This window comes from Quercus robur, chromosome 5 (assembly GCF_932294415.1).
Source record: "Quercus robur chromosome 5, dhQueRobu3.1, whole genome shotgun sequence".
Classification (NCBI taxonomy): Eukaryota; Viridiplantae; Streptophyta; class Magnoliopsida; order Fagales; family Fagaceae; genus Quercus; species Quercus robur.
In genome coordinates this window covers 49134470-49157493 of record NC_065538.1, presented here as the reverse complement: position 1 = coordinate 49157493, position 23024 = coordinate 49134470, and the positions used below count along the sequence as shown (strand labels likewise).

The window sequence follows — 23024 nt, the reverse complement described above, 5'->3', positions numbered from 1 at the left end:
TACCATTTTGAAGTTTATTTGTTATGTTGGTATGTTATTATTTTGAATCCTTAATGTGACTTTGGGAATGTTAAGACCTTGAGTTTGTTGATTTAATTTTCTTCAGTTGTAAGGCAATAGGCTACTGTTTTTTCATTTTCTTTTTCCTTTTTTGTGGAGACAAGGTCTATTAGAAATGATATATCTTTTTTTTATTGACCCTATGTTTGTGTTGGAATTGAGATTATTAAATGAAATCTACCTTTAATTTTTTGTATGCATTAGTTATACTTTGAGATTATGCAATAATAAATTGTAGATTGTGATAATTATAAATAAAAAAAAAAAAAAAAAAACATTGTTAATGCTAATCTACTGAGTTGAAACCGCCAAAATTTGTAACCAATTCGCCGGATTTAGACTTTGGTGGGTCGGTGGTGGATTGGAATTTTTCCAACCCGCTAGTGGTGGATTGGATAAAAATATTGGCTTTTGCCCGCCTAATTCAACCCACGCACACCCCTCCAGCTTGGTTTGGTAATCCTCTTCAGTTTCTAGGAAATAGATTACTTTCTAGGAAAACATATACAGTGTAAAGATAATGCAACAATCCAAGCGCGTTCTTCCCTCTTATTGTCAGTCCAACCTGTAGACTTTTTTCCCTCGATCCTATATAGAATTATTGATTTTAATGACTTTGGTGTTATCTGTTATTGATTTTCAATCCATCCTGTAGTATTCTTTTTCAATTTGGATTAATTTTTAAATGTCATTTCAATTTACCACCTTTTGACCTGACATATTCATTTGGTCTGTCTGTTATATCGATTTACCAAAGGGTCATTTAAGAATCTCCTTTGAATTTTCATTTTCATTGAATACTATTGATATGCAATTATTTAATTTCAACCATATAAGAAACTTAAAAGAAAAATAGTCTATTTTCTGAAACGAGTCCTTTATATAAGTGTAAAGCCTATGAGATGTAATTCATGAAATCAGCCCCACATTGGAGACAAAACTCTAGCTTCTTCTATCTCCCTCCTTGGTGCTTTCTCTTTTGTTTACGTACAAAGTTGGCTCTTAAACATATACTAAGTTCCTTGAACCTATAGGAGTCGTGTTCATTATTAGAAATGGTGGAAAGATACAATGGTATGGCATCCTTCTACTGCACACACACGGGTCTAGAAGTTTACCTCAAAACCTAGAATATTCTCATCTATAGATATGACCTCGGTGAGTGTGCATTTCAGTTTTTCTCCATTGACAATGGTTGAGTTTATGGGGACTGCAGATAATTTTTTATTTTTTATTTTTTATTTTATGTGAAACTGAAAACCTTCTAGATAAAAACAGTACATCTTGAATAACTGTATAGCAACATTTTACATTTTATCCATGTTGCAGAATATTTTCATTTAAAACAACACATCTTGACTCACTGTATAGCAACATTTCATCTAGTGTAGCACAATATTTTCATTCATAAAATTTGGGCTTTTATCATGTAATTTTGGAGTTATTATACTACCCTCCATAAAACCAAAAAAGATGAAAATTTCTGAACAAGCGAATTATTGTATCAAATAATTAAACACAATATTTTGATTCAACTTATCTAGACACCTGACAAAATTTTCATTAAAATTTTTTTTTTCTCTGCATCTATGCTCATGGTAGCCAATAAAAGTTTGTGTATTTTCTTGTACTTTGGTTTATCAACATGCTTAAATTAAGCGTAAAAAGGCCAGTATGCACACTTTTTTCATAAACAATTTTAATTGCACAATTAAAAATAACTGGTATTTGGCCCAGCAGTGGATACGTAAACAAAATGTTCAATAATTTCATAATATTCCTAAATTAATATGCCAACTTACACATGAGCTCATCACAATCTCTAATTTAAAATTTTTGCTATTCTAATTTAAGAATGTTGTGAAATTTTTGTGTCCCTAGCATTATTCAAAATAAATTGTTCAGAGTAATGTAACATTCATAACATTTTCACAACAAATTTTAGTTAACAATCTATTATTGATATGTAAAAAAATAATATTAATGGTGAGCTCAAATTAGAACCAATGACGAATTATCACCTAGGACTTTCCTCTAATTTTTGTAGCTTTATATATATATATATATATATATATATATACCAGTTGTTAACAAAATAAAAGTTTTGTGAAAAATTAATTGAGTCTCAAAAGGGTTTTGTAGTTAATTTGTTACTAGTAATGAGCATAATATAAAAAATAAAACAAGGTGAAAATCTCTAAAAAAAATATTAAAAAAATTAAATGAAAATTTCACATATAAACAAGAAATTTATTTATTTATTTATTTTTTGCATTTAAACATTTTTTTTTTGAGAATGTGCATTTAAACAAATTAGAAGAATGCATTTTAAGTAAAAAAATATTTAGTTAAATTTAAATATATAAAATGCCTAAATTTAACATTGTCTTAGATCCCAAAATGCTTTGGGCCACCCCTGGATCATTGGGACCATTACTAGTGATGAGAACAAAATGGAGGAGAAAGTCATGCTTGGTCAAGACAAAGCTTTTTGGTGGACTCTAGCAAGAAGACATATGTTATCGTAAGTTGAGACTAGAGAGAGAAAAGATCCATGGAAGGCAACATTATTTTAATTTTATAAAGGAATCGTAAGCTTGTCAAAACTCAAAATTCAAAACTCATATATATATATATATATATATATATTCAAGAAACGATTTAATTTCATAATTTTTAAATATTTATCTTTTCTTGCAAAGCAACAGAATTTTAAGCTAACTAGTTAAATTTCTTTAAGATAAATATTTTAATTTTAATAATGATAATATAGATAGAAAATAAAAAGTTCTTAAAATTCTAGCATTTAACAATAATAGATATCAAACTAATGTTAGTCAAGGTTTCTAATGTGGAATGCGATAAAATATAATCTAATTTTATAGAAAATTGTTATTAAAAAAAAAAAATTAACTCCACACTATTATCCTAAACACTTAAATCGAGTTTCAATACAATATAATTAATGATCTTGGGATAGAAATTACTTTCCCTTTTCATGTTTCCCATTTGCCTAACATATGCAGTAATCATACAATCCAACGTCTAATCTCAGATGACAAAAAAAAAAAAAAAAAAATGAAAGAAGAAAAAGTAATTAACAATTAGGATTCAATGAATGTTAATCAAGGTCTAATCTTTTACTTAAAATAACAATCATGAAAGTTAACCACGTGGCTTGATTTAAAGGAGCCTTACCCCACGCGTCCGTGAGATTTGATTTGGTGGCAGAAGTCATCGTATTATTTTTTAATACTTAACAAAAGTTAAACGATTTAGGCAATGACGCTCCCATGACAATAGCCGTGGCCCAATGATAAAGTGTTTAAAAGGATTTTTATTAAAAAAAAAAACCACCCCTCTCTCCTTGTCTTCTCCGCTGTAAAATCAAAACATTGTACATAGTCCGATAAAAAAATAAACATTGTACTTGGTCATTTGGGATATTGGCAAAGCATAAATAAATGATACTATAACAAGAAGTGAGGTCCAGTTCGATTTCGCAGCAAAATCCTTAATATTTTTTCACCAAAAAATTTTACAATTTTTCATTAACTTTCTGTCTCACACTCACAATTTCTGTCTGTCTCTCTCTTTCTGTCTCAGGTACTCTCTTCCTCACGTGTGTGCATACATATTTTTGTCGTCGATGCTGTCTTAACTTTCCAATTTTTTGAATATGTGAGACTGCGATCCTTTCATTTGGGGATTGATTTCTATCTCTAATCACTGCCTTTTTACCCTTTTTGATTTTTTTCCTCCAATTCATTATGCAAGCAAGGTATTTCTCTCTCTTCTTTTTTGTAATTCATGTTGTTTTTTGTTTTAATTTGATGGGGTTTTGTTTAATTTTGCTGAATAGTGTTTTTTTTTTTTTGGGTAATTAGATTAGTTTGTACTCTTGGGTTTGATTAATTAATTTGTAATGGACTACTCTGTGTTTGGTTGCTGAGAAAGATGAGGAAAGGAAATAATTGGGTAAAATTTTGTGTGTGTGTGTGTGGGTTTTAAACCGAATAGCTTAAATTGCGTTTTGAAAGAATCTTTGATATAAATATATTTTCACTTTAAGAGTAAAAGAAAAAAAATGAGATGATTGGATTAGGTGTGTATACTATTCTGTGAAATTTTCTAATTTGATGCATTTGTTATGTTGATTTAAGCTACCGTGGACAGGGTTGATTAATTACCATGCATATCTATTGCTGTCCCTTGGGTTCACGCAGAGCTGGGTTTTGGAATTGTTGCAAAGAAAGAAAGTTGTTTTTTAATGCTATTCTGTGAAGTGGAGCTAGAGATGGTTGAAACACACTCGCAAGTTTTGTGGATTTGTTATTAGAATTCAGTTACTACAATATTCGGATTGGTCTATTGCTTGATTGTTAAGTTCTTCATACCATGCCAGTTGTTCAAAAGCTATATGATGCCTGCAAGGCATCCTTCTCTTCTGATGGTCCGATTTCAGAAGATTCTCTCGAAAAAGTTCGTGGTATTTTAGGTGAGAGGCTTTAAGAAATGTCTATGTTTTTGTCTCATTGTGCTCATTGGATGTGGTTTACTTGCGCATGGTCAAAATCATTTTGATTTTGAGTACTTCCTTTGTCTTAACACTTTCATATAATGCTGTTCCAGATAATTTGAAGCCCTCTAATGTGGGTCTTGACCAGGAGGCACAATTGGCACGTCAATGGAAAGTTTCCATGAATGTTACCAATGGAAAAAAAGGGCGTCGCGGCAGTCATCAGTACCCACCCCCGATTACATATTTGCACTTGCACGAATGTAACAAATTCTCTGTAAGTAACTTAAATCTCTGTAGGACATCATTTATTTATTGGATTTTCTCTTTGGACTGACTTACACCTTGGTTTCAGTTGAGTGGATTGCATATTTGTAAATTTGCAAAGTTGGATTCATAACATGTACTTGGGAAACTTTTGGACTTCGTTGCAGATAGGAATTTTCTGCATGCCACCTGGCTCTATCATACCACTTCATAATCATCCTGGAATGACTGTGTTGAGCAAGCTTCTTTATGGCTCATTACATGTGAGATCATATGACTGGCTTGAAATACCTGGATCTGCTGATCTATCTCAAGGTGCTCCATCTTTGTTGAACTTAGCATATTTCAAGATTACATTTGGCATTATGATGGTGATTCAGACTGATATTTCAAAATATGCATTTTTTTAATTTAATTTATTTATAACTTTTTAGAATGTCAAAACTTGTATGGTCTTTTATGGAAGCAAATAGCAATGGTGTAAACAGAACCTACACAGTCTCAATATGTTTTCTAAATTTAAAAGTAGTTACAGTATTAATATTGATTGGGTATCACCAATTTGCTAATAGTGTCAAATGATACCAATTAAATATCACTTATTGCACTTTGACAAATCCTAAACATAGTAAAAATCTAATAATGGAGAGCTTCTGAATCAGTATCATAATTAAATCCTTATTTATGTCTAATTTCTTTACTTGTAAACTAGTTAGCCTTCAAGATATCATCAACCATAATCCCTGCCATTCTGCTCCATGGTGCAAAGGTTGCTCAGAACCACTAGCTTGATTGAATCCTTTCTATCCATGTCATCTCCTTCAGGATGATAAGTTTCACATTTTCTTCTTATGACTACACTTCTTTCCCTCTTTTTATTGCTTTCTTTTGCATGTCACCTGTCTGTGGTGTGTTCACCAATGTTCAACATGGAGGGAAAATCCTGCTTGGTCTCAACACTTAGGTAGCTGCTTGGCAGAAAACAATTAACAGATATGACTGTTTATTTTATGACTTACTGTTTGCAGTTATTTAAGCTTATCTGTGGCATTTACTTTATTTAATGGCAGTGTTCTGTATTTTGTTAAATTCAGTAAATTTTTTTTAGATAGTAAAGTTTTAGAAAGGCAGCCCCCTAAACTATAAGAAATACCTTGTCTAAGAAGTTTTGAGTAGCTTCAAGCTTGTGTACACTACATGTCTTTGTTAAGGTCATCAAAGAATGGGAAAGGAGAAGACAGTTTCAGAATAAATGGGGAAAAATTAGAAGAATTAGAATAAAACTTGTATTGTTAGTGGATATATTGATATCGGCCAATTCAATTGCTTTTTCTCTTTTAATCTTCCCTAGCTCTTTCTGCCTAGAAAGGAAGTCACTTCTAAGCATCTTCCATTCCTTTTTGTTGTAATTTTTGTCCAATGTACTAAATGATACTTGTGTTGGCACTATTGGTGGATATGTACTGGTATTCTTTTTACTGGTAAGTTGCATATGGACTTAGTGGGGTTTTTAATCCACAACCTCACCCTTCCTCATTTTTGTGGGAGGAGGAAGCACCATTTGGATTAGATCTCATTGGCCTGATGTGTATGGTTATGGTATCTAAATCTCTTTGGATGCTTTAGTAAAATGAGCCCCAAGTCATAATTTAGGATTCCCTACGCATGACTAAAAATGTTTTTTGGGGCCTGGACTTTTATTTAGGAAGATTTCTTTTTTCCAGAATATTTTTTGAGCAGAGGACCATGTCATTTCTGGGAAATTGGGTATACCGAGTCTAATTTTTCCATACCTTGGGGGTGTTAGTGTAATTTACCCTAAATAAAAAAACCAAGGGGATATTTACAAAAATATTCTTAATATTTGAAAATATCTCAAAAATATCCTCACTTCTAACTTTGGGGTCTTTTTCTTAAATTTCTTTAGCCAACACCATTCACCTCCCTTCCTTCTCCCTTCATTCCAAGCTCTAGAATCTCTCATTCCTCTTGCCTCTACGTTAGTCTCCAGTGCCCCCACTTCCACATCATTGTAGTCCTTGACTTAGCTTCGTAAACCTTGTCAGATGTCACTAACAAGCCAATAGCCAAGTCAGTGTTACTGGCATAGGTTATGATGGGCCGTTTAGCACAGTCATGATGCTTTATGATCTACTGCTCCTTCTCCACCACCACTGTCGAGAGAAGACTTGTTACAGCATTCACCGCTGTATCTTGTGATTTTCTTCCTTGATCCTGATGTGGTGTGCTGTACCCGTGCTTTGTTACATTGAGATGGGCTTCCCTTCCTTGATCCTTGTTTTTGTTGTGCCCTCTTTGTCATTCAATTGAGTCTTTTACTTGTACCTTGTGCTTCGAGTACTTGTACCTCATGCGCTATAATTGATACTTCCATTTTTACTAGGACTCCTAATAATGTTTTGGTTAATTTTTCCGCATGGTTTTTAAGTTTAGATTTATTATGTGTTCTGGTTATTTGATTCAATATATGAATGGACTCTAATTGAGATTGTGTCATGTTTCTTCTTCTTCTTCTTGAGTTGTAAGTAAGTTTGGCGTGCATTTGAATTAAGGGGTTTTCTAAAAAAGTAAGGGGAACAGGATTTCAAAAATTCCCATGGGCTGGGGCATGGGTTCTTTGAATGGTGCAGGGGTGGGGGAATGAGGTCCTGCCAAAAGCCCCCCTCGTTGCCATCTCTAACTACCTTGCCCAATCCTGCACTATTTTTATCCTACCTATACTTAGTAGCGTTTTCAACATGTTTACAGTGAACATATTGAGAGCATTATGAAGGTATCTGGAATTAACATGAAAATTCTGGTTTGTTGAAGATTTGACTTTTCAAGCATGCAAATATCTATTAATTGCATTTTCTTTTATGGTAAATATTATCCTGGTAACTGATGGTTGTTGCTTGGTTTTCTGTGTAGAAGTGGATACAACAATATTGATTATTTCATGAAATTTGTAGCTTTTAAAAAATTCCAAAAAAATGTATGGCACGATCAATTTCTTACCTCATGATGGTAAACTAAATCAGCTTAACTGTCAAGTCTGAAGAAAATAGCTTGGTTTGTCGAAATATTGCTATTGCTGGTGTTGAAATGGATAATTAATTGGGTATCCTAGATAAATGATGAGTGAAACTAGTAGCTTGGATATAACTTACTAGAGGTTTAATAATGCTTTTCTTATCGTCTAGATTCTTCAATGTTTCCCTTTTTTTGTTGAGTAGGGTCTGAGTTAAATTATTGCTCCTTTGATGTTTTTGAGAATAAAAATTTGAAATGGGACGAAATGATTATTAAAGTAGTGACCACTGTATAGTTTATTAGATTGGTCAATGTAGTAGAATGAAAGAATAGCAATACTTTGCAAATTATGAACACTGTCCATATCTTTAAATTAATGATGCATGCTTTGCTTACCATCTACATTTTCTGTTTTGTGTGCTATGACCATTCCATGCTGAAACCAATCCATTTGATGCTCTCCAACACTTAAAACTTGTTCATTTAGTTCTTATACTTACCACCATATGTCTGTTTTCCATGTATTATAAATGTCCTTAGCAGTACTATGTTTGGATAATTTTTTCCCCTATCTTATCTTCTTGATTCTTATTAGGATAAGGGTTTAACTCTTAAAAAGAATGAATTTCCAACCCTTTATTTAATATGAAATTTTTTTTTTGGAAAAAAAAAAAAAAGAATAAAGAGACTGACTGGATTGGTGGGACTTTTCAGCCAGACCTGCAAAACTTGTTAGAGATTGCGAGATGAGTGCACCTTGTGGTATAACTACTCTTTATCCAAACAGTGGTGGCAATATTCACTGTTTCAAAGCCTCGACTCCCTGTGCACTCTTTGACATTCTTGCACCCCCCTACTCCTCAGAAGATGGAAGGCACTGCTGTTATTTCCGAAAATCCCCTAGGAAAGATCTTCCAGGTATCTTCCCTTTCTCTCTTGTGTGTGTGACAAGAAATTTTTTTATTTACTTCTCATTTCGGGAACTAACATTTCTGCTCCTTGTTGGTCTCCTAAAGATATTGCTAAATTATGTGGTATGAAACCATCTGAAGTGGCTTGGTTGGAAGAAATTCAACCTCCTGAAAACGTAGTGGTTCTGAGGGGGTTGTACAGGGGCCCCAATATTAGACGGTGAAAGGGTTTTTGAACCACACGTATCATACATTAGTCAAATTGGTTATGAGGAGCCAATGAGGTGATTGCTGGCACATTGACTGCCAAACACCATGACAATAATGCTGGAATGCAGGCAACAATGACTGGCATTCCTACTGTGAGGTATTTGATTGTACATACATTTCTCCTGTATTGGCTTGGAAATGAATGCCGACAAAAAATCTTGTACCCAACATACCCGTTGCTATGATTTTTCATTAATTGTAATAAGCAGTGTTCAGATATTATTTCTTGATCTGAGATCTTGACTGCACAGAAAAGTTCTGTTTTAGAGTTCCATTTTGGTTTGGGGAAGCGTTGTTGCTTGCATGTTTTGTTTGATTTCTGCTCTTAGTACAACTTGTATCTGGTCTTCTGTCTGTGAATATTATTCTCAACTACAATTCAAAATTCCAGTCTTGAGGTCCCTCGTGTTGTCGTTCAGAAAGGCTGTCATGGCTTGTTTGGATGTATCCCTTTTTTGTAAAGTCGTTTCTATGGATGACTAGGTTTCATGAGGAAACAGCCAAGTGCTAACAGAAACATAGTGAAACAAAAGACTGACATTGTCCATATTTCCTACCTCAAGTGGTACTTATTCCTCTTGTAAAAGTAAAAAAGGGATGGAGGTTGAGATTATTTAAACCTCAATTTTCTTAATACTTTTTTTGATAATTTGATAGTTACAATAGGAGAGGTGATTTGATTCATGGTTTTCCTTATAGAGGAGGTAATATCACTGAGTTACTCTTGAAAATGATCAATAATTATACCAATTAAATACAAAAGCAACTAACACCTGTCCAAAATTCTGAAAATGAAGAATGCTTTACAACTAAATCTGCTTGGGTAAGCTCAGGGCTTTCTGATTTGAATCCAGTTCACGTGAATTAACTTGCAGAGCAAGTAATCTAGTTGAGATAAGAGAGTGGACCAACAAAAGAAATTAGGCTATATTCCAAAGGCCCCATATAAAGGTTTCAGCTAAAGCAATCAGCAAAAAATGCCATAAAATTAGGCATAGCCATTGATTCAGAAACTACGGAAAAAGGAAGGGAAATGAAGCTGAGAGACCTTAATTCTTTGTATTACTAAATTTTGCTTAAGATCTCAAGAAAAACGGTAAACCATAGCATAATCTTGGAAAGCTCAAACGGTAATTAACTAATAGGCCAAATCGTATTGTATACACAATCTGCTCATTCCTAGTCTTCATTATTGATTTCTTGTTGGGCCAGGTTCATATCTCAATTATGAATTGCATGGTGTAGATTGTTTTCAAATTATAATGACATGCAGTATTCTACCGAGAACATACGCTACCACCCTACCCTCGTTTGCAAGTTAGAATACAATTTACGAAGATCCTGAGGTTGGTGTGTATAGTTAAAAAAAAAAAAAAAAAAAAGAATATGTTCAAATTTACTCGCTAAGACAGAATCAAGGGGTTCTACTGTATTGAGAAGCAGTAAATAAACAAATACTCTTTTAATTCAATCCGATTGCCAAAAATTGTACTGAATAGTAGTAAAAGTTGATAAATAAATACCCATTTAACTAAATGTTATGCAACTACCAAAAAATGCTAATTGGCTACAAGAAAGAACTCAATCTTAACTAATGCACTTTGGCACTTGTTAACTTGACCCAAACAAGAATTAGCAATGCTATGCTATAGACACAAAATTTTAAAGTTTTCTTGCACATTCATATGGCTATTATCACTTATATTATATATATTGTAATAAATAAAAAATTGTTATTAACTTATTGAAAATGAAAACCAGAAAACAAGTATTTGCAACTTGAGCGTCAGTCAATTCTGTCTCTCTCTGGCAATCTCTCTTTCTCCCTCTCTCAAAGATAGCATAAGGTGCCTATGTTTGCGGCGACTGTTTTGCTTACACTTCATAGATATAAAGAGATAGATTCTGTCTTATACTTATTGTTTTCATATACATTTTCGATTATTTTATTCTCTTTTTTATATGTAATCTTGCAGTAAAACAAATATTTTATTGATGGTTTCGGATCTAACTTAAGAATGCATATCAAAGGTACTAATTTAGATGTTTGCAGCAAGGTCTGTCTGGGGTTGTTTGAGCTTTTTATTCCTTTTGAGTTAAATTCTTTATTCTTCTATTAACCAAAAAAAAAAAAGTTGATTCTTTATATAATCGAGCCTCTGATTTAAAGATAAGTCCAGTACTTGGATCGCTTCTCGTTGTTCAATGGCCTCTACATCCATCGGTGCTAGCCCATAGCATGTATCTCGTCATAACTGGGCTAAAGCCTTTGTAACATATTCGATCCTCTTAGATTTTGGTTGGGCTTGAACTCGAATATGAGGGTTTTATTTATTTATTTATTTATTTGAATAACTTAATCTGAGTATTTGAGAGAAGGAAAAAGTTACTTTATTTATTTATTTTACAACAAATGAGAGAAGATTCCAAATTTGATTTTTTTTTTTCAAAGTTTGGTCATGACTCCATTCAATATCTTTTTATTAAATGTGAATTTTAACAAATCTATTATAGGATTACATTTTCTTCTTAATATCAAGGAGTAGTTAAAAAAATTATCAATGTGTATTATTTAAGTAAGTTACATAACTCATTATAAATGTCACGTACAGGGCCGGCTCTATAGTAGAGCAAAAAATGCAACCACCTAAGGCCCCAAGTAAAAAAAAGGCCCCTAAATTTTAACCAATAGGATTATTTATAATCAATAAATAAAATAAATTTTTTTATTAGATGAAAAAAAAATAAAAAAATAGAGAAAAATGCAACGTCGTCCACAATATTTTTCACAACACCTGTACAACTAATGCTAAGTAGCAAGTTATTACAGCCTATTGTTGATGGCAAAAAAATAATTATAGTGATATTTTCAAATAAAAAACAAAAAACAGTTTAAAATCTAGGATTTGTTGTAAAAAATATTGTGAATGTTGCACTTCTAAAAAAAAAAGAATAATAATAAGAGTTTAATTAGCAAACTTTTACTAGTTTTCATCTAAATCTACCACTAACACCATTGTTTTACTTACCACTATCAATCTACCGCATCAACAAGTATGAAAAATTTTGTCAAATTTTTTTTGTCTTAAAAATTCAAAAAAAAAAAAAAAAAAAAATTCTATGTAGTTCATGTTAATTAGTAGTAATTTTGCATCTAAATAAGATGATTAATTTTCGCCTTAGGCCCCCAAATGCATCAAGCCGCCCCTGGTCACGTAATTACAAATACACATGGATGCTTTTTTAATTTGTCACTTAATTGGTTGCATAAAAATTCTTGCAACCCATGTTACATAAAAACCTTGCTAAAAAAGGGTACTATAATAACACTCCCCCTCCCCTCTCCAAGAACAAAAACAAACAAAAGAAAAAAATAAATGCGATATTTGTTTTACATACACTGTGTTTTTATAACTTAAAAATATGACTTTAAATGTGGGTTCCAGTTAGCTCAACTGGTAAAGTCTCTGGTGGTTGTATAAGAGATCTGGGGTTCAATCCCCGCCTACACCAAAAACTGATTGGTATCTTGATCTGATGATAAAGAGCAATTATCAGGAGCGGACGCCATAGGTTGAAACTCTCTCTAAAAAAAAAAAAAAAATATGACTTTAAATACATTTTCAATTATATTGCGCGCCTTTATAAATCACAACATGTGTAAAACGCTAGGCAAAAAAAAAAAAAAAAAAAGCCTTAATAATGTCTTTCTTATAGTTTCTTAAAAACTTTTATTCTTGTGTCCACATTTAGAGTTTAGACACACCACCATCCATATATGAAGAATTGTGTGGGAAACAGGCATCTAAAGACATTAACGTTTGGTCAGCCGATTAAATCCTATATACATACATACATACATATATATATATATATATATATAACTCCAATCCGATGAATTTAACACTATGGTCCAAATCAGTAGAAAATGAAAAGAGTTTGGATGATCTGCAACAATAATTAGAAACAAACAAAGCAATACCAGGCTCAGATTGGTGTTGAATTATCTTAATACAGTAATCAGACATGATTCTCCTTTATGCTTAATTTAAAATAAGAAGAAAAAAAAAATGTTCCCACTAAGAAATGTTGAAGACCATGATATTGTGATGCTAACTTGGACGTTTGCATCCATCAAATAATACATAAAAAAACAAATAATTCTTTGAAAGATTCTTAGGAGCTATAAAAATAATAAAATGTCAACTCCCATGCACACGAGAAGACAAAACTTCCAAGCATTTTCTAGGTACGTAGGGTTGGGAGTCCCTCATTTTCTTATGCTTAATATACCCCAATTATCTTCTCTTCCACGTAGTTTTCTCTGCTACTTTCTTAGTTTAATCCTTCGAATATATCTCACCTTTCTTTCTGTCTCTATAGCAACAAAATATGCACATGTCACGCATAACGAGCCAGTTTTGGGTGTCTTTTAGCCAGACCTAATCCTTGAAGTTATGATTCCTCTTCTTTCCCAAAGACTATGAAGAGGGCCTTGATTGTCATGTGAGGACAACCCAAATTCTTTCTTGGCTTTCTTGGAAAGAAAACCTTTACATGTATATGGTACGGAAAAAGATAAATATATAGGTACAATTTGAGAATATTATATAGGGGACAAGTGTCTCTAATCTTGCTTCCACCATCCCCACCCTTCTCTATCTCCCAAGTTCTATCCATATGTATTGTCTCTTTTGTTTTTTTGGCAGAAGTATTTTAATATACTAAATGCATTCTGATTTTTTAATTAACCACGAGGGAATGCACTTGATGTGTGTTTTACTTTCACCATTGTCTTGGTTCCCCACAAGGTGGTTATAATGGCAACGATAATTAATGATTAACCTTGTTCACTTCTTAATCTATAGATTATACTGATATTGGAGACATATATAGGTTACCTTTTGAGACTTAATGTTGTTCCAACTTACTAATTGTACTAATTAAATTCCTCCAAATTAAGAGGATGATAACGATGCTATATAATGATGCCACAATGATGTATAATTGAGCATTTCCCAACTAGCTATATGGGACGACGTATCTTTTCTTGGATACCATCCCACAGATTGAAGATATTGTGAGAAATTAAAAATCAATTAAAGCTACTTGAAAAACCGAACTGGGTTGGATAAAGTTGTCAACGTTGAAAATGAACTTTGGCCCCTAAAGCTGCTTATTAAAGAAAGTGCACTTAGTCAAATAGGTAGGTGATTAAATCTCCCTAGCTAGCTCCCCTCAAATTCAGCAACTTAAGGGTCTAGAAAACGAAATTCTTGCTTCCATTATTAACGAGTCTAGTCTACATTAAGTATCACCAATATTAATTTGACTACATATATAAAGCCCAGAATTCTATTTCTATTTGGATTATATATCATTGGAATGTAACGATAAAGAGTTTAATATATATTTTTTAAGGGTCCGGTTAATGTATACTCTTCTGTTTTTAAAAACATTTTTTTAGAAATTGAAAAAACTGTTATTATTTTTTCAATTCTCGAGAAATTTTTTTTTCAAAAATGGAAATTAATGTGTGCCCTAAGGACACACATTAGTAAAATCCATTTTTTAATTAATGTTCTTCCCCAGTAAGTCTCGAAGTTGAAGTTGAGGTTTCAGTCCCAGCTTGTTCACTCAAATGTGCATGTATGAAAACAATATAATATATTTTTAATAAACATGGTTCGGAAAATGATCCATGTCAATTGTTTTAGTGCCTAATTGGCCCACTAATATTGACCAGTACCTCTAGATCTTACTCTCCCCCACATAATTCAGGCTTAGTTATTCAAGGGCCCATATATATATATATATATATATATATATATATATATATATATTTTTTTTTTTTTTTACTTATAAAATTTTATTATTTTTTTGAATTAGATCAATAAATTAAAAGTCATAGCAACATATGCAAAATAAAATATGGCTGTGGAAAACTAACAACAACACAGGGTCAGGAAAACAGGTGTTTATATATGGGGAAGAAAGTCTTAGTTTAGGTGGGAGAAATTGAAAGGTTGATGAAGGAAATGGCCCACACTTTCCTTACACCCATGTTGAGATTAAATAAACTTAATGAGAAAAACAGAAATTGTAAATCATAATAAAAATGAGTGGAGTCTCTAACACAGGTCAACAATTAAGATAATCACGAGAGAGAGAGACAACTGTCAAAGGAGAGGGGAAATAGACAAGGTTGGGAGCAGTCACATGATTTCCAACAGTCCCAAGGGACCAGACGCATCTGTATCCATAATGTGAGTATTATTGCAATTTAAAGAGAACAACTGGTGTGTGTCTGAAATATCATTGATTTATTAAATGAAAAATTAAAAAAATAAATCCCATGAAAGTATTAGAATATTATAACTTTGATCACTTTAATTCCAATGCCGGATGAAACAAAAACATCCCTAAACAAAGTTGTAAACAAACCTTTGTTCCTCTCTCTCTCTCTCTCTCTCTCTCTCCTTCTTTCTCTATCTATCTCTGTTCACATATGATCAAAGTGTCCATGGATTAAGTCCACTTCATCTTTAATCTCTCTTTCTCTCATATGATCAGTGTTCAAGGACTAGCTAGGTCCTCTTCAATCTGTTCCTTCAAAGTATACAGTTTATATAGGAGGCTTCTGTGAGGATCAACTCAGAGACATGTTAGAGTATTTCAATGATCGGCTACATGGAAGGGGGAGGATTGAGGCAACTTCATCATCAATGGTTTGTATTTAATTAGGACAATGAAAAATCAAATAAAGGTGGTCTTCTTTCTATGATATATATATATATATATATATATATGTATATGTAGTTACTGTCTTTTTGGTAGTTTATATGCTATAGATGAACTCAAGATCTTATGCTTTCAATATTGAGTCTGTCACTTTGGATGTATTTCTTCCTTTTCTGGGGTTTTCCAAGCTTCTTATGATTCTGAATGGTTTTTCCAGAGGTTTGGGAAGTTATGAAACAAGACTAGTTAGTTTGCCGACTCTCATATATACAACTTCTCATGATTCTTGAAAAAAACCCTTAATTACTGTTATTTTGTAATTATTTTTAATTTTCCCAACATGACTAGTTTGCCAACTCATACAGCATCTTATGATTCTTGAAAAACCCTTAATTACTGTTCTTTTGTAATATATATATATATATATATTTTCTCGCTCGACCTAAAATCCATAATCTGAGAGAAAGTTAACAAAATCATGAAGTTAGATAATAAGCATATAATTATATATAGCTACGCCATTAATATTGCTTTTTTCTCCTTTAATTGGTCATCTTGTTGAAGAACAACTCAATGGACACAGCTGTGTATCTTAAATGGACAAATATTTTCTTTAATTACCATTACTTACTCATATTTATATGCCTATCAACTAAAAAGATACAAATTAATGTTCACCATGTGCATGGAATTACAGATTATGCTAATTATTAAGATGCTATAAGAAGAAAAAGAAAGAGATGAATGATCTCTCTCTCTCTCTCTCTCTCTCACTGCATCACCTGACCAAGATTTTCATATAGCCTCCATTGTTTTTAATTTAATCACATGTCCTCCAAATATTGATTAGGTCATAGAATGGAATTATCATGCACTGATGAGCATTGGAAGAACATCAATCTATGATACCTATTATGTTTTCTTGTTGTATTCTTATGTATATATCTCATTAAACACCCATCCGTACAAAGCTATATCAGAAGTATTATCTTATCTCTTTCCATTCATCATGTTTCTTAAAATACTCATATGATTGGCAAATATTAAATTTTCAATTACCATATCGTACCCTTTTAAAAGTAACTTCTTAATAAACTTAATACTGTTTTCAACTCTAAATTTTTTTAAGGCATCTGACCAACTTTGCAAAATAACTAGAGATTATTAGTATGATAAGGAGTGGTTGGGACCTAGTCTCTCTTGTAGCTATGAGATAAACATGTTAAATTATCTCATTTTATCGTCCCAGTTTTTTCAATTTGTTTGGACCTTTGGTCCATTTTTATTCCCAATCTTCTTAGCGAAAGTTTCTTTTCCTTCCTTTCCTCTCATGAACACGTCCACACAATAGTCAACTCCTTTAGTAAGTACGAATGCATGTACATCAGTGCGTATTTCTTTATGGATGTTTGGTGCAAGCTTTTATTCATTCTATTTCTGGATGATCTGGACAAAAAAAAGAAGAAGAATTGTGTTTGTTTTTGTGCAAGAAAAATCTTAAATTGACACCATTCTCTTAAAATTGAAATTCTTTAAATTCAAAACTATGCATTTATAAAGGTGGATGAAACAGCTTATCTAAGAATTCACTATTAAATGTTTACTGCAATAAGTTTCCACAGTTAGCCATCACCTAAAATAATGTCCTCTAAAACCAAATCCTTGGTGTAATAATTAAAACATTTTAAATCACTGTGTATGTTAGGGAGTAATACTGAAAGACAATGATGTTAATCAAACATCTGGCAATAACTAATCTCACTAGTCTAAATTAAGTTGCAATTAATTGTTATGTTCCTGTGTATAATATTATACTAGATTATAAAAAAGATGATATCTTTAAGTTTAAAGCAAATTTTTGTAAAGCAAATACATAAAACAATCATTAGGAGTAATTCTTTATTCTTTTGCATCATGAAATTATCCTGACTATTTATAGCCTCAAGCAAGTTTACATCATTTAAAACCCCCTTTCTTCTCTCTTTTCTTTCAGCAATAGAACAATTGAAGAAGAAACTCAATTCTGGGAAGTGATATAAAGAACATTGAAGTAGCCATGACAGAAGGATTAGAAGCTTATGATGAAGAAAAGAGTGATAGGAGCGAGGAACATGCCGAAAACACATCTGTAGTGTCTTCACAAATGTGTTCATCTTTTGACTTAAATGAAGAAGCCAGTAGTCAAGAGGATGATAATATTGCCAAAGTAGGTGAACTCAGCATTGAAGATGATGTGAATGGAACAGATGGGAATTCAGCCAATAATGATACCTCCGGTGAAGGAAATGAAAAGAGGGCTAGAGTTAGGCAGTACGTTAGATCCAAAATGCCTCGGCTTCGATGGACTCCTGACCTCCATCTGTCTTTTGTTCATGCTGTTGAAAGGCTTGGGGGACAAGAGAGTGAGTTTCAATCATATAGATAACAAGATTTTTATTATTTCAACAATGATATTCATAATACCTCTTTTCTTTTCCTCTATATGATGTTGATAAAGGATATGATATATGTTTTTCCTAATCCATTTACTTAGTCCTCTTCTTCAATTGGTGCAGGAGCAACTCCCAAGTTAGTTCTTCAGCTAATGAACGTGAGAGGACTTAGTATTGCCCATGTAAAGAGTCACTTGCAGGTACTGTGAAACATGCAGCGATTTATGATTATCTTGGTAATTTTCTTTTGCTAGTTCTCTTATACTAATCATAAATGTTTCTATTTCAGATGTACAGAAGTAAGAAGCTTGACGAGGCCGGGCAAGGTGAAGTTTTGTGATATTTAACTAATGATAGATTATGACATAGTTGTAAGTTGTAATGGTCTAGGGGAATTAAATAGAGATCCTTCAACCTTGAAGAATAACATTGGCTAAAATAAAAAGAAATAATGCATAACTAATTAGGTGCTTCTCTCTCTCTTTTTTTTTTTTTTTGATAGGAAATCAGGTGCTTCTCTGAGTGCTATGTTAGAATATTTCTATACTCAGCCTTGAAGACGCTATATACACTAATAATTCACCTACATTAGTTTCAAAATAATCACAAAAGATGTGAAGTTTAATATTGAAATGGAGAGTGGCAAGCAAAGAGCCTTGTGACTTAATGGTACTCTGCAATTCTCTTTATGTGAACCACTTGGTTTGAAGCCCTCTCTAACTTGTTGTAAGAACTAAGAGAGGAGAAAAAAAGAAGAAGAGAAATAATAGAGTGGCAAAGGAAAAAAAATAGATAAGCACAAATTAATGAACCTTATTATATTACTAGGGTAATTATTATGTTATAATTATATAAATAATATATGTAAAATTTGTAAATTAGTTGTTCTTGATAAATCTAGAATAAGAATAAAATGACATCAATCAAAACTAAGAAAACCTTCCAGCTTCATGTTGTAACGGATGCAATATGATTTTTGTTATCAAGTGTTGTGATGTTTCAATTCCTTGCATGTGCACATTTCAGTAGTTTCCAGCTTGTTGGTTGGCATTTAAAAAACTTGTTCACAGGCATTTAAAAGTTATCAGATAACTAAAAAGAATCAAATGACCCTCAAATTCAAAACGCCAACATATATTATAAAGGATTCAAAATCATTGACATGAGAAAACTGCAATGTAAACCGTTTTCACAGGTTAATTTCTATGCTTAATTTTTCTTACTAAGATGATGGCGAAACTGTGTCACTTCCCGTATAATTCATCCTCCAATGAGCTCATAACCTTTTGTGTAAAAAACATTAAAAATAATTCTACAAATAACTGATTAAGATCCTCTAATGTTTTTAGATTAACATTACTATTACATTCTTTAAATCTTATAAATTTATTAGGAAATGAGTAAAATGGATTTTTATTTTATTTTATATATAATTACTAATTTAAATAGATACTAAAAGAGTATTTTTTTTTTTTTTTTTTTAAGTTATTGATGCTTTGATAAAATTTTATGTATTAATCTCCGAATGGAAGAATAGGATTTAATAACTCTATTGTGGAGTTATTATAAGAACTCTAAAAGATCATATATAATCAAGCATGACACATTTTACATGTAACTATGTAAACATAGTTACAAGTAAATTCCTCAAAAAAAATATATATATAGGGATGTTTATCCCACATCGGTTGTGTGTATTAGAGTTTCAGTTCTTATAATCCTAGGCTACTACTATAAAAATTAGGCCCTTTTGTAATAGTACTCTATTTATATAATGTATTATAAGTCTGTTTAAAAAACTCTATATATTACTTTCGTGTCTGTTTATTCTAATAAGTATTAGTGTTTCTTCAAATTTTTTTTTTTTTAATTCTATATATTAATTTCGTATTACTGTTTCCTTAAAAAAAAAAAAAAAGTTACTAATGATTTAGGTTATGAAAATGAAGCCTAGTTATATAACTCATAAATGATGAATTGTGTTTATTCTTATTATAGTACTAGGTCAAACCTACAGACCATTTCATGGTAGAAATAGTGTTCATGCAATGTTGAACCAAACAAGCAGCACTCATCGACACTTCAGAATGGCGAATGGTGGAATAGTTCTGACGAGACATTCTGATGACTACAATGTTGCTCATGGTCTTTTGCCATCTCTACACTCCCAACAGCTGCCAGTAGATTTCAAAGCTAGCTTCCCAAGGTAACTAATATCACTACAAAAGTTAGAATTAATACATATGTTTACCTACTCCCCTTTAATTATTGATATAGTATGATATGATGATTAAGGGTTAAAAGTTGGTGATCATCTTTACCTTTTGAAATTAAAGGAAAACTTTCCATTGGCATAATATTAATTATACCTAATAAATTTCCCGGCATTTGCTAGTGGCATACTAGGAAAGGAATGAATTGATTTTAGAGCAATGTACATAAGTTTTTACAAAAATTCTTGTTTATTTTATATAAAACCCTACTTTTTTATTTATTTTACACACTTATTTTTTAAAACACCCCATATCAAATTATTAATTTTATATTTTATTAAATATCAATTTTTTTATATTTTTTTAATAAATTTTTATCTTTCTTCTCACACAACAATCATCATCTACTCTTTTATTTCATCCCTGATATACGTAAAGAAAGAATAAAAAACTAAATACAAAATAAATAATGTCAGTTTAATTTTACATAGTTACTATAACAATCATATATTATTACATAACTTTGCATGGTCTGGTATGAGTGATTTTTTGTCTTAATTAGCTAAAATGTGTTACTTTTTCTATTATACAAGTACTGATGCAAGTACTCTTATGGTGGTAAATTGTGATTAAAGCAATATCATTTCACACTAACATTATTTTTATTATGCATCGTAAAAAATTATTGTCTCTAATTTTATTGTTAATTTTAATTATATTTATGGTTCTCTCTCTCTTTATCGCTCTCTCTCTCCAGGCAGCAGCAGTGGCCTACTAATCAGCATGTCATAACAAGGCCATGTTATCTAACAAACAATGATCTTGGACGAGAAAAGGGTTTGATGAGTTCCACAACCTTCCAAACTCAAGCCAAGTCAATAGCTTCAAACCAAATTCATGCAATGGATATTAACATGCGAATTGGACCCATGAGACCAAGCCGATTTCTTGAGGAAAAGAGATGGCCTCCAATCGATATGATTAATAATAGTCAATGGAAAGTAAACAGAACTTCCAACACGTGGGACAGTACTAGCACCCAGTCACTAGGGCATCGTACTACTGGCGGCAAGTTTATTGGGGAAACCTACAGTGCTACAAGGCCTACTGAATGGAACCTTGGAAATAACACGATAGTTAGGCAATTCCTATCAACTTCAGATGATCTTGTCAGCAATTCTAATAGCTTTAAACCAGAGTTTGCACCCCCATTTCGGCTTGAGGTAACTTCTTAATTTAAGAAATATTGTTTGACATATGTTGACTGACAGGATCAAGTTATATGTCTATAGTAACTCTATGTGATATTCAAAAAGTTTAGGATAGTAAACTTAGCCACAACTATCTCATGTGACTGATTGTGAGTAGTAGAGAAAAAAATACGAGTCCATATAAAACTGATAAGCAATTAGTTACATTTTGCCATATAGGATAGTAGTAGAAAAGAGTGTGACTAATTTTGTTGTCCTAAAACAACTTAGCAATATTACATCATTCTATTGCTTTTCGTTGAAAGAATATATTGACGAGAATTAACCATTAGATTGCATACCTTACCTACTTGTAAAATGTTAAAATAATTACCAAATCATTGTAATAAGACATTTGGTAATTAAATTTTAATCCCCAAACTTATACACAAAATATAATTAATAAGTTTGTGGACTAGAGAATAAATAATATTTGATTAATAAGACATTTGGTGTAAATATTAAGAGCAATGAAAATATATATAATTCAATAGTTTCAAAATATTAATCATATAAAAACTTTATGAACTTATGTAATTACACTAAGTTTAACTTAATCCTAATCCTATTTGTGTATATTATATTTTTACTGTAGGCATTGCTTCTATATAACTTATTTATCTTTAAAATGCAGTTGAATCAAGAGAAAATGTTGGACAAAGGACGGTTGCCTGATTTGCAACTTAGACTTAGCCATAGAGTCGGGAAGGAGGATGAAGGCGCTCATGACAAAGGCAAAAGCACACATGAAATTAGCACCAAGCTTTCCCTTTCTTAGCTCATATTCATCGAGGAAACTTGCACAATCTAGTCACAAATTCATACAGATTCCAGACACATAACAAGGCCAAACTTGAGGGCGAGTACTTACGATCTGACTATGTAAAAAGAAAAAGGAAAACCACCATAGAGTTAGATCGTTCTAGGTGCTTGTCTTAAAGCCATTACAAGCATACTAATGCTTTTGTTGATTCCTTGGTCTATATCAGTTTTGCATAAAGGTAAACTCAACATCAAATTGTAGAGGACAATGAGTCTTTGTCTAGTCATGTTTTTTGATGACTAAGTTTGGTGCAAAAAGTGCTGTGACTTGTGAGCTACGAGATTGTTTGTTTTGTTTTTATTTTTCCCTCCTCTTCAAAGAAAAAAGGAAGAAGGAAAAAGAATATTTAGAAAATGTTCACAGGATAACAGGAAAAGGCAACAGATTGCATCTTGAATGACCCCAACTGTGTCAGGCAAAGATCTAAGGACTCAATTTAGTATAGTAGTATTCATATTTGGGAGATCAATATAATTAGCAAAGATTGCATGGCCTTTTCAAAGCA

General features: G+C 32.0%; 2 protein-coding genes across 13 annotated transcripts; both read left to right on the top strand.

Annotated features, from left to right (window-relative positions):
- The first annotated feature begins 3409 nt into the window (after window positions 1–3409).
- LOC126726210 (plant cysteine oxidase 4-like) lies at window positions 3410–9334 on the top strand. 10 transcript variants are annotated; one of them, XM_050431412.1, is made up of 7 exons: window positions 3410–3547; window positions 3667–3841; window positions 4224–4558; window positions 4693–4856; window positions 5014–5161; window positions 8594–8797; window positions 8896–9334. In XM_050431412.1, the coding sequence occupies exons 3-7, from the start codon at window positions 4459–4461 to the stop codon at window positions 9012–9014; spliced, it is 735 nt and encodes a 244-aa protein (XP_050287369.1). In that variant the 5' UTR covers window positions 3410–3547; window positions 3667–3841; window positions 4224–4458; the 3' UTR covers window positions 9015–9334. The 10 variants fall into 10 exon arrangements, with proteins under 10 accessions (XP_050287369.1, XP_050287370.1, XP_050287373.1 ...); XM_050431413.1 differs by having other exon boundaries at window positions 3417–3542; XM_050431416.1 differs by lacking the exon at window positions 3667–3841 and having other exon boundaries at window positions 3537–3666.
- Window positions 9335–15225: 5891 nt separating this feature from the next.
- On the top strand, window positions 15226–22819 carry LOC126726209 (uncharacterized). Of its 3 annotated transcripts, XM_050431407.1 has the most exons (8): window positions 15226–15326; window positions 15685–15788; window positions 17795–18203; window positions 18357–18433; window positions 18523–18559; window positions 20232–20439; window positions 21204–21669; window positions 22331–22819. In XM_050431407.1, exons 3-8 carry the CDS (start codon window positions 17858–17860, stop codon window positions 22472–22474), a joined length of 1278 nt encoding a protein of 425 aa, XP_050287364.1. In that variant the 5' UTR covers window positions 15226–15326; window positions 15685–15788; window positions 17795–17857; the 3' UTR covers window positions 22475–22819. The 3 variants fall into 3 exon arrangements, with proteins under 3 accessions (XP_050287364.1, XP_050287363.1, XP_050287365.1); XM_050431406.1 differs by lacking the exon at window positions 15226–15326 and having other exon boundaries at window positions 15455–15788; XM_050431408.1 differs by lacking the exon at window positions 15226–15326 and having other exon boundaries at window positions 15455–15826.
- The last annotated feature ends 205 nt before the right edge of the window (window positions 22820–23024 follow it).

Bases quoted from the DNA above. Each gene is read 5' to 3' on its own strand.
- LOC126726209 (XM_050431407.1), top strand. From the start codon at position 17,858: ATGACAGAAGGATTAGAAGCTTATGATGAAGAAAAGAGTGATAGGAGC. The intron at 18,204-18,356 runs GTGAGTTTCAAT...CAATTGGTGCAG, and splicing joins AAGGCTTGGGGGACAAGAGA to GAGCAACTCCCAAGTTAGTT. The intron at 18,560-20,231 runs GTGAAGTTTTGT...TTCTTATTATAG, and splicing joins GCTTGACGAGGCCGGGCAAG to TACTAGGTCAAACCTACAGA.
- LOC126726210 (XM_050431412.1), top strand. From the start codon at position 4,459: ATGCCAGTTGTTCAAAAGCTATATGATGCCTGCAAGGCATCCTTCTCT. The intron at 4,857-5,013 runs GTAAGTAACTTA...ACTTCGTTGCAG, and splicing joins ACGAATGTAACAAATTCTCT to ATAGGAATTTTCTGCATGCC. The intron at 5,162-8,593 runs GTGCTCCATCTT...GGGACTTTTCAG, and splicing joins ATCTGCTGATCTATCTCAAG to CCAGACCTGCAAAACTTGTT.